The sequence below is a fragment of the Anastrepha obliqua genome, chromosome 4, assembly GCF_027943255.1.
Source record: "Anastrepha obliqua isolate idAnaObli1 chromosome 4, idAnaObli1_1.0, whole genome shotgun sequence".
Classification (NCBI taxonomy): domain Eukaryota; kingdom Metazoa; phylum Arthropoda; class Insecta; order Diptera; family Tephritidae; genus Anastrepha; species Anastrepha obliqua.
Genome location: NC_072895.1, coordinates 99,816,646 through 99,830,270, shown reverse-complemented (window position 1 = coordinate 99,830,270; position 13,625 = coordinate 99,816,646). Strand labels below are relative to the sequence as shown.

Sequence of the window (13,625 nt, the reverse complement as noted above, 5' to 3'; positions counted from 1 at the left end):
AAGGGAAGTCTCTTAGTGGGCTACCTCAAACGGTCAATCGTTAACGCAGCCAAGACCGAGCGAGTTCTGTTCACTATAAAGTGTAAGATACCGAGTTTTCAATTATCGCCCTTAAATGGAGTAGCATTAACCTTATCGAACGAGGCCAAGTATCTTGGCATAGTTGCGGACTCAAAGCTTCTAATGCTCTCCTAATATGTTAAAAATTGGGTCTGAGGGCTTATATAAACAACCGGGCGGGTAATACTATCATCAGACCCATGGAGCTATTGTGTAATGCGAGGCGATGCAGACACAGTCCTACCTAAAGAATCTTATAAAAGTCCAATGATTAGCCTGTGTAGGAATAACAAGTGTGCTTCTATCAACGCCTTAGGCGTCGCTGAAAGTAGTGCTACATGTTCCACCCATTGATATACATATATGTTAAAGCGCTAACGACCAAATCTGCTTCCAAGATTAAAGCAGCTGGCATGCTAAAAGAAAACACGCACGATCACGCATCAGTTCTACTATCTGTAGAACATTTGCACTACGGATCGAAACCAGACTATCTGGTTCCCAAGACAGAACTTAACAATGAGAATACCCGACAGAAAGGATCAACAGACCAGAGTCATATCAAATGATAGTGGCCACCATATTTTTACTGACGGCTGAAAGATGTACGATGGCTCTGGATCGGGAGTTTACTCGGAGCAATTAATCTTATATTGCTCCTTTAGATTTCCAGGCCGGTGTGGCGTCTTCCAAGCTGAGATCTACGCTGTAGACAAAGCAGCAAAAACGATAAGACTAATGCATTTACCTCCGGCAGACCAATTTTCTTGATAGTTAAGCAGCGATAAAAGCACTGGAATCAGCGCACATCAATTCAAGATGTGTTAAAGAATGCAGGAGGTCGCTTTCGCTTATACATCCACACAACACCACAATTTGTAGGGTCCCCGGACATTCTGAAGTGTAGGGAAACGAAAGAGTGGATGAGTGTGCAAGGAAAGGCTCTGAGCTTGACCTTCAGCGAGTGGTAGAGGACATAAGCGCCCCTATAAACGAGTTATACACCGCGATTGACTTGAGCGTAATCGCGGACACCAATAGAAGGAGGTCTTTGACTACTAACTGCAGGGTATCCAAAACGCTCTGCCCAAAACTGAATCTTAAAAGAACAAAATGACTGCTTGGATTTAACAGATCAACTACCAGCGTCCTCACGGGTGTTATAATGGGACACTGTACTATTGGCATCCTCGCCAGTGCAATGTTCGTACCTCACAATGACTTCTGCAGGAGTTGTGGATATGATGAAGAAATTGAGTCGGAGCAACACCTCTTCTGTGAATGCCACGCACTTCAAAGAAGCCGTGCCAAATATCTTGGCGATTATTTCTTTGAAGGCCAGAGAAATTTGCAAAATGTCTCACTGGAGGGACTAGTTAGTTACCTGCTTAAGAAAATCTAAGTGGTTTAAGCAACTTAGTTAAAAATAAAAAAAAAATAAAAAGGGGATGGAAAACAAATGCAGTTATCACAATGGGCCTTAGGGCCACCGAGTATCTTGTCTTAGACAAGTAACCTGGTTAACCTAACCTAACCTATGACCGCCATTACTTTTTTTTTTTTTTTTTTTTTTTTTTTTTTTTTTTTTGGCGGTGAGGTTGGGTTAAAAATGCCTTCGCACCATATAGTAACCGTCGCTACTACGTGTGTGGTGAATCCACTAAAAATATCCCCCCTCTTCTCTTGGAGTTTTCCCTCCACCCCGGGACTGCTTCCGCATTGCTTCGAGGTAGAGGGCCAAGACGGCGTCCTAAGAAGGACACTTACTTACTCACCCTGCGTCCAGGGTCGCCTGTTTTGAGAAACCTATGCTCAATGCTCTTCAGCATGACTTTCCATTTCTCGCTTCTTTTTTCGGATAATATCCTCTACAAAATTTGTGACGGCATTCCATTTTTCTTCGTCTATCATCATTTTGTCGATAATTTCTTCAGGTGTAAATACACCAATAGCTCGTTGTAGACTTGTTCTCTCAAAGTTCCACCTCTCGCATTCAAAGAAGGTGTGCTCCGCATCATCATACTCAGTATCTCCATATATGCAGTTTGGTTGGCTCACTTTACCCATTCGCCACAAATACTTGCGAAAGGACCCATGTCCGGACAAAAACTGTGTGAGGTAATAGTTAACCTCACCGTGCTTTCTTTCTACCCACTTTTTTAGATCGGGTATTAGTCTCGCTGTCCATCTACCAAACCGTTCAGAGTTCCATCTTGTTTGCCAAAGTGTAAGTGTTTGGACTCTAATATCGGAGAGGCGTAGTACTGGGGTTCCTGTGTTTTTTGCCTCCCATCTCCGTTTGCGCTCTTGTGCTAGAATATCTATAGGGATGGTTCCGCTGATAACTAACACCGCTGCTTCAGATACTGTTCTATATGCCGAAGCCACTCTGAGAGCGCAGGTGCGTTGCACAGATTGCAGAGTTTTCCGCCGGCATTGCACCCTTAGCGAATCTGCCCATATTTCGCATCCGTATAAGAGAATCGAGTTCGTCGTGTCCATTAAAAGTTTTCGCTTGTTCTGCGTTGGACCTCCAAGGTTTGCCATGAGCTTACTTAACATGCCACTTACTTTGGCAGCTCTTGTGGCAGCATGGTTTATATGCGCCCAGTAGGTTAGCCTTGTGTCTAATTGCACTCCTAAGTACTTGACCACTCTTTTTGTCGATAAAGTGGCATCGAGTACCTGTATGTCTACTTCTAATGGGATACGTCTGTTCGTTAGAAAGATTAGCTCTGTTTTCTCTGTGGCCAGCTTTAATCCATGGTCTTCTAGCCATATCTGAACTCGGATCATCACCTGATTTAACTTTCTTTTGGCTTCGTCAGTGTTCCGGGCGATTATTACAGCCGCAATGTCATCTGCGTATCCCACCAAATGCACATCTTCGGGCATCTCTATTCGAAGGATTTCATCGTAGCTTATATTCCAAAGTTCAGGTCCGAGTATTGATCCTTGGGCCGCACCTGCTGTTATTTGTTTGGTCTTACACCCTTCTCGCGTTTCGTATAAGAGCACGCGATTGCTTAGATAGCTGCGAATAATCTTCAATAGATTACTCGGGGTCTTGAATTTTACCTTTAAGGCTTTAATTACGTCGTCCCAACTTAAACTGTTGAAAGCATTTCTGATATCCAGTGTGGCTAGTAATACTAAACGTTTGGAGTATCGATTACCTGCCTGGGCATGTTCTACGCTAGTTATTACATCTTGGATGGCTCCTAAGGTAGATCTGCCACTTCTGAAACCATGCTGCCTGTCGGAGAGGCCGCCGCTGTTCTCTACGGCTTCGCTAAGCCTATGCTTTATCAATTTCTCAAAGAGTTTTCCTGCGCTATCTAGCATACATAACGGTCTATAAGCAGACGCTAATGTTGGGTCTCCCTTTCCCTTACTGATTAGTACTAGTTTTTGTTTTTTCCATATTTCTGGAAAAATTCCTTCTTTTAGGCATGCGTTGTACATGTTTAGCAGCAAAAAAGGTCGTTCGATTGCCAATAGTTTCAATATTTCTGCAACTATGCCATCAGGTCCTGGCGCTTTATTGCATTTCATTGCTTTTGCAGCATCCATAAGTTCTTCTTCTGTGAATGGGACAGGTTCCGTTGTTTCGTACTCGAGTTCCTCCCTCTCGGCACAGTGTGTCGCCATTACTTGGCCTATCGCATCTGTGAATCTGCATACTCTGAGTCTACTTTCTTCTTCTTCTTAATTGGCGCGATACCCGCTTACGTGATTTTGGATTGGAGTTTAACAAAGCGCGCCATTCGTTTCTTTCTAGTGCTAACTGGCGTCAGTTGGACACATTAAGTGAAGCTAAGTCCTTTCCACCTCATTTTTCCAACGCGAAGAAGGCTTTCCTCTTCCTCTGCTAACACCAGCTAGTACCGCATAGAATACTTTCAGACCCGGAGCGTTTGTATCCATTCGGACGACATGACCCAGCCAACGTAGCCGCTGGATCTTTATTCGACAACATAGACCGTCGTAAAGCTCATACAGCTCATCGTTCCATCGCCTGCGATATTCGCCGTCGTCAACGTGCAAAGGTCCAAAAATCTTCAACAGGATCTTTCTCTCAAACATTCCAAGCTTCGCTTCATCGGATGTTGTCATCGCCCACGCTTCTGCGCCATACGTTGAGTGTACTTTACTGTACAAAAAAAAATCAGGTTTTTTCGGTGATAAGCAGAGGCATGGCAAGGATATTTTTTATGTTGCATTCAATTAACATCAGCCAGAGGTATCTTATCTTATATAAAACTAAAATCGATGCATCAAAGGATGCCGGCTACATTCTCACATTGCGCTTAACAAAATTGAAAAGTACTTTTTGCTTAAAAATATTTGCCTCAAATCTATTATCAGCTCAGTTGAGTGGACTAAATAGTCATCAATCATGATTTTATAGTAATACACTTGACTACAACAACATCAGAAATCATTTAAGTATGTACTATAGGTGCGTATGTACAAGTGCGCAGGGCACGCTCATTCAGATTTTGACGCAAATGTCATGCCAAGCCATACAAATCCGCAATCCCAAGCTAAACAAAAGTACAATTCATTGATGCGAAGTCATAAACAGGTCGATGTGTTGTGTGCACTGAGTGTATGGATGTTTATGCTGTTGCAATTTCAATTATATTTTGCGCACTTTAGAACCCTCATTTGACGTTGTGCCCTCATTGACTTCGTGTGCCTCATTGTCACAAAGTGTCAGCGAGCGGCTGAGCATTATCCTGTTTGTGTGTCAAAACAGGAAAAGAAAAACAAGACTGTAAGGAATAAACAACATCGGCTCTGAAATCAACTTTCTTTTTCAGGAGTATTTGTCAGCATAATTTTCAGTTCATGCCCACATTACCCATACACTCAAACCAAGCGCTGGTTCTCGGCTGCCATTTGTGGCCTTTTCTGCCCATTTGTGACACTTTTGGTTTGTAATTTTATGTTGTTTTTTATGCTCCAAAAAAAAATTCACTTGTTTATTTGTTTATATGCATTGCGGTTCGTTTGATTTGCAAAGACAATGAGTAAAGGAATTTTATCTACCTTAGTATGTGTGCCTTTAAATTATAACCAAAGGCAAGCATGTGCAGTTGCGAAAGCGAAAATAGCAGTACAAAAATATATTACAATAGATTTTTATTAAGCAAATTTATGTGATCTCTTTACTTATATTTGTTAACGAAAAACAAAACTTTTTATGTCAAAAGTTAGAAGTTCAGGATTAACATTAAAATGACAGTAACGCGTTAAAGTAACGCCTTCTGACCATGTTTAAAAAAAATTAAAGGAAAAATGCATTGAAAAAGTTTGGAAGTACAAAGTTGTAAACAACACTGTGTGACAAAAAAAAAATTAAATATACTTTTAAAGAGACCTAGCACAACTAGTGGCTGAAGAAAAACTAAAAAAATGGTATAGGAGAAATTTCCAATACACCCCCAAAATCTCATTTTATGGCCATAAAACCGTTTTTCAGTAGGTTGATGTGAACAATCACTCCTAACTTCGCCAATTTCAATCTGATTTCGAATTTGTTTTTTTAGTTCGAAAGAACAAAAACAAGTCTTTTTGACAGTTTGTTGACAATTTTTCTGAAATGACAACTGACGAGACTGCAGACGGAAGTATTTGGAATTTTTTTATTTTTTCTCTATTTTTTCAACTTTGACATAATTTTTACGATATTATCCGATATTGAGGATTTTTTTAGTACACTACTGTTATAGTAAATTTAATTTTGCGTCGAATGAGCTATCGAGCAATTGTCTGGCTTAGACGTCAACAACCTAATAAGGTTCCTGAGCCGCACAGACTGGATATAGTCATGCTGTAAATAACCGCATTATTAACAATTTCCCAAAGTTGTTGTTTGTTACTCGGTTTGGTCTTGTGTACAGCTTTTTTTAAGTTCCCCCACAGATTTTCTATGGGATTGGGGAGTGAGTATGGGTGGGGGAGTGAGCTGGCCCTCAATTTCATTTGGGCGAAACCAACGCTTGACCATCTAACTCTTGTGTTTAGGATCATTATCCTGCTTATATACCCATTTTAGTGGCATTTTCTCGCTGTGTCCATTATGCCATCAATTTTGTGTATGGTGCTTCCGCCATAATACAAGAAACATCCCCATACCCTTATAGTTATTTGAGACCCTTTGTTTAATGGTTTTTAGAGTGTATTGTAGCTGATTTTCGGTGCCAAGTGGATGTTCAACATATTGTCGTAAATCCAGGCCCTCATATAAAACTATTTTACACCCGCCTGTCCATAAAATATTGCGTCTGTCCATAATATTGGTGTCAAGCGCGACTGTTTTTCTGAGCCATGAACTGCTAGTCCAGCTTTCCGTGGTCTTCTACGTACGGTTATGTTACAATAAAAACATCAAAGTTCACCGCTTTTTTAAATTTGTATGGCTAACTTAAAAATTCTAAATTTTTTAGAATATTTAAATTTGAGCTGCTAACCCAGCTTTTCGTCGTCTTCTAAGTACGGTTATGTTAAAAACATCAAAGTTCACCTCTTTCTTAATTTGTATGGCTAACTTCATGTGATGCTCTCTTGAGCACCTTACAATTCTGTGGCCGCTTTGCGGGAAAGTTCTTCGTTTTCCTCCTATTTTTTTCGACGTTTCCACAAATTTGATTGCATTTGAAATCATCTTAGCTGAACATCAAATAATATTTTTTATTTCTTTTCAATATCATCCACCTGCTCTCAATTTCAGAATCTGCTTTCTGTGGGGCACGGTTTCTCTCGACTCACTATAGCCAAAACATAAGAAATACTGCATGGCACTCACCAAAAGAAAAAAAAAAAATACAAATAAATAACAAAAATCGCGCTTTAGTGTAAATCTTTGCAAAATTTGATTAATATTCCTTGTATAATCGTAAAAAACCGAAGGCACTGATATTTCAACGTAACGCCGCCAAAAAAGAGTCGTTATTTAAGTAATTGCCAGGAGCCAGGGGTCATTTTGACCTCATCATTTCATGCCGACTGATTTTAATACTGAAGACAGACGCCATCCAATGGATGACGAAACCAACCATCAGCTGGTCCAGTAGCGGTGGGTACGTGCGTGGGCTGACATTTTTTTTGTGTATTGTTGACATTTAGTAGAATAAAAAAAAGTAGACAGCTGCGCCGTAGAGAAGGGGAAAATACGTCAGCTGAACAGGCGAACTTATAAAATAAATTAAAAAGTGAAACTACTTATGCCGATTGAAATTTTTGTATATAATTTTGGACACATATGAAAATATAATAATGATGGTCAGCTTTGGTCAGCAGTGTTTATAGCGGTGGGAAGACCGTCAGCCGAAGCAAGAATGTATCATTGCGTTTGTTTAGCTGCATGAGAACTATCGATATCGATAATGAAAGTTTGACACCTTGGAATGGCAAACTGTGTTGATATTTCTGTCAAGTTTTGGCAAGTCGTTGTGAATCATTTACACCAGAGCACCGCTTCCAAATTGTGGAAATTCGCTTTGAAAAAATAAATAAATAAATCTGTCCGAGAAATACATAGAGCACTGACGGCATCATCGAACCTTATTTCTTTCAAAATGAGGAAGGAGCTGTCGTTAAAGTGAATGGCGACAGCTATCGGGCTAAATATTGACGTAATTTGGTTCTAATAAGACGGCACAAGCTGTCATAAAGCGCGCTTAGCAATCTATTTTTTGCAATATTCGAGCGACCATTAACGCAAGACGGAAAAATATTGGGAAAAATACTCCAATATTGGACTGATCGAATAGGCTATGTAACTCGTAGCTGCGGCGGACATACGCCGGATATCATATTCAAACAATAAATGTCAGCAAAGTATCTACCAGATTAGAAGAAAAATACAAAAAAAAAGAAGTTGTGTGTAAATGTTTGCTACATCGAATTATAAGACGTTATCACGTCAAAAATGCATTCCAAAAATATTTCTCTCTTGTATTATCATTTTAAGTTCTCAAGTTCTTAAAAAAACGCCCGATATAAGATCAAAGATTGTGCTGGTTTTATAGAGAAAAAACACTTTCCCATACAATTTATTTTATTTTTATTATTCACAAAATAAAAGCTACCACATTCTAATATACTACACGAAATATTTTGAATTTTTTGAACTACCTAAACCAAGTAAAATAATTAATTTTATTGCCAATACTTATTTGTATAATTTTTAACAATTATTTAAGCGATCTGATTTTCAATTCAAACACAATTTTCTACTCAACTTCAAATCACCGTCTTGCCGTCTACGCTACAACATAAACATTATGTTTTTTATGCAGTGTTGGGTTGATTCAGCTATGTACAAGGGCTGCTCAATAAGTACCCTTGTTAGAAATGAAGACACCAAAAAAATGTTTTCTTATTTTTCAACATTTAAACAGTTCCCTTTTAGAAAGCTACACTTTTCCCAACGCTCCGGCCTGTTTTTCTTTAAACGCTCCAAAAAATAGGATTTCTCTAACTCTCCAAAATACGCATCTGTCTCAGCGATGACTTCCGCGTTTAAACTAAATTTTTTTCCCGCGGGCCATTTCTTCATATTGGGGAACAAGAAAAAGTCATAGAGAGTCAGATCGAGTGGATAAGGAGGGTGCGGCAGCAATTCATAACGCAATTCACGCAGTTTAGCGGCGACAGCTCGGGATGAATGTGCTGGTGCGTTATCGTGGGGAAACAGCACCTTCTTTTTTGCTAAATGCGGGTGTGTCTCCTTCAATTTTTCAAACTATTGTCCAGTGATCGTTCTTCCTTTTTCTAAAAAAATCCACGAGGATGACGCCGATCGCATCCCAAAAAAATCGTCGCTGTGACCTTTCCGGCCGGTGGGACTGTGTTCGCCTTTTTTGGAGCCGTTTCACCTAGATAAATCCATTGTTTTGATTATTGCTTGGTTTCTGGTGCGCAGTGATGAACCCAAGTTTCATCAACAGTGGCAACTCAACGCAAAAATTCCTACCGATCTCGCTTAAATTACTCCAAGCATTGCTTCAAAGTTAACAGGCGCATTCGCTTGTTATTGCTTGTGACTAATCGCGGTACCCATCGGGCCGCCAATTTTTTCAACGCCAACTTATCATGTAAAATATTAATTGCCGTTCAGGTTGACACACCTATTGGCTCCACTACTTCCCGCCCTTTCGTTCGTCGATCAGCGAGAATCATGTCGTGGACTTTTTGTATGACTTTCTCGGTAACCACGTCTGCCGGGCGTCCTAGACGTTTCTCATTTAAATTCGTTGATCCAACTGTGGTCATAGATGGCACAGCGTCCCACAGCATCCAACTTTGCATTTATCTCCTCACATTTTTCCCCATCCAAAGACAAACAGCGAATTACCGAACGATGCTGATCTGTTTCCACCTTTACGAAAATCACGAAACAAGTCTTACTCGAATAGCTGCCAAATCCAAACTAACCCATAAAACAGTCTGAAATTTGTATTGCCGCCGTTTGATATATGGCAGCACACGATGCCGACACCAATTTCCCTCAGTAACGCCCTCTATCATCAAACACGGGTACTTATTGAACCGCCCTCGTGCGTATGCATGTATGTATATATGTATACGCCTTTTATTGGATCGTTTATCGCATGACTTTGCATATTTAGTGATTAGCCTGTGTATTCTGCTGTTGACCAGTGTGGCGGAGCTCAACTCACGAGACTTTTCTAAGTGTACGTGTTACATAAAAAAGTATATAAAGGGTGTTTTAAAAAGAGCATTGTTGTAATTTGGTTTTCATAATAATGTGCATGTCTAATCCTTTACCTTCTCCAGAAAATAAATTTTAATTTAAGAGCGTTGACTGAGGTTATCAGTGGCTACACTCCATCCGAGTATTTTCTGTTGATTTTTCTTGTTGAGTTTCCTTGAAGTTTTTTAACCGCAAAACTCAGAAGTGGTATAAAATGTTTGCTTTCTAATTAAAAAAAAAATTTAAATTAAATCAAACAGAAATAACACAGTAAAAAAATAAAAAAATTGAAAAAATGTATCCCGGCGACAATTAGGGCTTTGAGCTCGTTGCTTGTGTCACTTTTGAAGCTGTCATTTTTTGATATTTGACAAGTAGAAACTACGCCATTAAAAAAATGGGACGAGACACGCTTAAACAACGCATTGAAATGATTAAAATTCACTATAAAAATGGTGAAAATTTGGACGAGACGGTTCGTAAGACTCGAACACTATTGGGTCATCGTGAAGCACCTTGTCGGACCGCAATACTGAAATTAGTGAAAAAATTCAAGCTGTTGGGACAAGTTAGTGATATGAAGAATAAAACCCGTGCACGTCGCTCAAGAACAGCCGAAACAAGTGCTGTTGTAGGCGAAAGTGTTGAAGAAAACCCAGGTTTGTCCATTCCTCGTCGTTCTTTGAAATTAGGCATTCCACAGAAGTCATTACATTGTATTTTTTTGCATAAAGATTTGGGTCTTAAGGCTTACAAAGTCCAGTTAACACAATAACTCAAACCGGCCGATCATCAAGAACGTCGTTTCTTTGCTGATTGGGTCGTTGAAATGCATGAAAATTATCCGGAATTCCATCGAAAAATCATCTTGAGTGATGAATGGAAATGGGCACCTCGGTGGCTTCGTCAACAAGCAAAATTGTCGGATCTGGGGCTCAGAAAATCCAAGAGTTATTGTTGAAAAGCCTCGCTATCCTCAACTTGTGACTGTTTGGTGCGGTTTATGGCCCGACGGCGTCATTGGACCTAACTCTTTCGGAAATGAAGCTGGAGCAACAGTTACGGTGAATGGATTGCGCTATCGAGAGATGATGAACGATTTTTTATGCCCGGAATTGGATGGTATTGATTTGGACAACGTTTATTTTCAACAAGAACCATAGATCTTTTATCAAAATAACACCTTTTATTGGAAAACCCTTTACTTATAGTGTCCCTGGCTCAGCTACATAGCACTTATCGTTCTTACAATAATAAAATAAAACAAAAAATAATAAAAACTTTCCATTTTGACTCTATAGGAATGCCTCGAAACACCCTTTGTGCTCATAGAAACCGGTAATAGAAATGAAAAATCCAACTTATTAGCTATTACTTTTAGTGCAGGCTGAAACAGAATCTCGATAGACAAAAAAATTACAATTAAAAACCCACCGAAAAGATCACAGATCGTTTGTGCTGATCACTAGCAATGATTTTTATTTTCAGGTGTCATCATCAACACATTTTCCCTTGTGCTTCCACTATCGCATACAATTTCCTGCAACTTGTTTCATTTCATTTCAACAGCTCTGCTTCTTCTCACTGTTCTTTCGCTGTCGCCCATCAAGCTTAATATCCAGATCGTTATCACAGCGACGATCTTTTGTAATACATATTTGTATTTGTAAGTAACTTTGATCTACAATTAAGTATTTGCTGTGAGTTGTGAACTCTTACACCTTCTAATGCTGCACCGATCAATAGATCGACAAACAGAACGATCAAGCAGTCACAGGCATAGTTGGTTAGATCGTTCACGCACTCACTCACTCACGCACTCGCGCGCTCACCCGCTCACTCACTCACTAAGACGATCAAAGTGAAAATGCCGCTAAATAAAATCGGGCTGTTGATTTGAGTTCGACAAATGATTTGATGATGATTTTCAAATTATCAAATAAATGATCTGTAATTTTCGGTAATCTTTTCAACCTGTACAACCAAAGGCAAAAATCGAAAGCCGATCGGTGTTCGCAGCGGCAAATCTTACTTGTGTTTGTACGGTAGATGAGTAGACGAAAATTCGACGGAGCAAGAAGCGAGTAGCAAGTGTTTTTCGGCGTTAACTAACTGACCTCGTAGTAGATGTATACTCGTAGTAGACTACGTGCATGGTTGGGTGCCCGGCGGGGTGACTAACTGTCAACTGTTTATTTAATAGCCTTAATGGCGGCGGCATTTCTTTTAGATTGATTTTACAAATATGTTTCCATCGCTTCTAAGTATGCAGACTCGTCGAAAGGTCTGTGACTACTTAGTAGCAACTAATTTGTCGCTAATGTCGCACTAAATACAGAGTGAAATTTGTTCATCAACTTTCGTTAATTGGGTCAAAATTGTATGATGGACAGAAAGACGGCGCTTGGCGCTTTCTTCTTTGTGATGACCAAATTAATAGATACAGACATTTTTTGTTTTGTGAGTTTTCATTTGATATGGCTACTTGGAGTTTTGTGATGTCAATTCTCTTGCTTTCAATTTGACCACACATTCCTTTCCGCTATGACTTACCACGTAATATGCCGTGTATGCTATAATCCGTGCGTCCATCTTCACTGGTACGATCATTACCTCGCAATAGGCGACTGATGGACGATGTGGATGGTGGATCGGTGAAGCCCTCCTGCATCAGAAAAATAAAAGAAGATAAATAGAAAAAGTAAAGAAAAGCTTTTAATTGTCATAAAATAGGCATAAGTATAATAATATAATGGGATTAAAAATATAGGAAAAAATAAGGACTACTAAATATAAGGCGTATGAGTTTTCTGTAGTTGGACAGCTCTAATCCAAACGAGACATTCCTCAAGGTAAATAATAATGAATATTTTTTTGAATCTGAGCAGAGAGCTACTTAGTTCTCATGAGCGGGGCTGGATTATCTATCTTAGAATTTCGAAAAAATCGATTTTTTGTTTTTTTTCATATTATGATAGTTTATAAAGGGTGGTTAAGTTTCAAGGGCCGGTGCTGGTTTTGAATCAAATACAATTTTTTTAGGGACTTATTGTCGTTTCTCTTTTGCTTTGATAATACTGATATGGCTCAATTACGTATGGAATAAAATATCGGCTAAATGGCCTCGGCGGCACACCTCCATCCGATGGTCCAAATTTTCGATGACGTTGAGGCATAATTGAGATCCTATGCCGTTAATGTGCCGAATTATCTCATCCTTTAAGTCTTCAATTGTTGTTGGCTTATCGACGCACACCTTTTATTTAAAATAACTACAAATAAAGAAGTCCAACGGTGTCAAATCACATGATCTTGGCGGCGAATTGACATCGCCGCGACGTGAGGTTATTCGGCCATCAAATTTTTCGCGCAAAAGAGCCATTGTTTCGTTAGCTGTGTGACAAGTGGCACCGTCCTGTTGAAACCACATATCGTCCTCATCCATATCTTCTAATTCGGGCCATAAAAAGTTCGTTATCATCTCACGATAGCGAACACTATTCACAGTAACTGCCTGGCCGGCCTCATTTTGGAAAAAATACTGCCCAATGATGCCGCCGGCACATAAACTGCACCAAACAGTCACTTTTTGTGGGTGCATTGGTTTTTCGGCAATCACTCTTGGATTATCATTCGCCCAAATGCGACAATTCTGCTTATTGACGAATCCACTGAGGTGAAAATGTGCGTCATAACTGAAGATGATTTTCTTCGAACGCCCGTTTTGATTTGAACGCCCGTTTTCATAACAAGCATGAATAACTTTAACGCATTGTCCGATTGTGTATCTTTCCATGGTTCAAGTTGAGTTAGTCTGAAATTGAAAAATGTCAAATGA

The 13,625-nt window shown here is 39.6% G+C and overlaps 1 protein-coding gene across 1 annotated transcript in view; it reads right to left on the bottom strand.

Annotated features, from left to right (window-relative positions):
* Positions 1-13,625, bottom strand: part of LOC129245961 (protein gooseberry-neuro) — a 114,028-nt gene that overhangs the window by 56,835 nt on the left and 43,568 nt on the right. Inside the window, exon 3 of the mRNA XM_054884419.1 lies at positions 12,341-12,452. Coding sequence (XP_054740394.1) covers positions 12,341-12,452 — 112 coding nt within the window. The remainder of the gene's footprint in view (positions 1-12,340; positions 12,453-13,625) is intronic.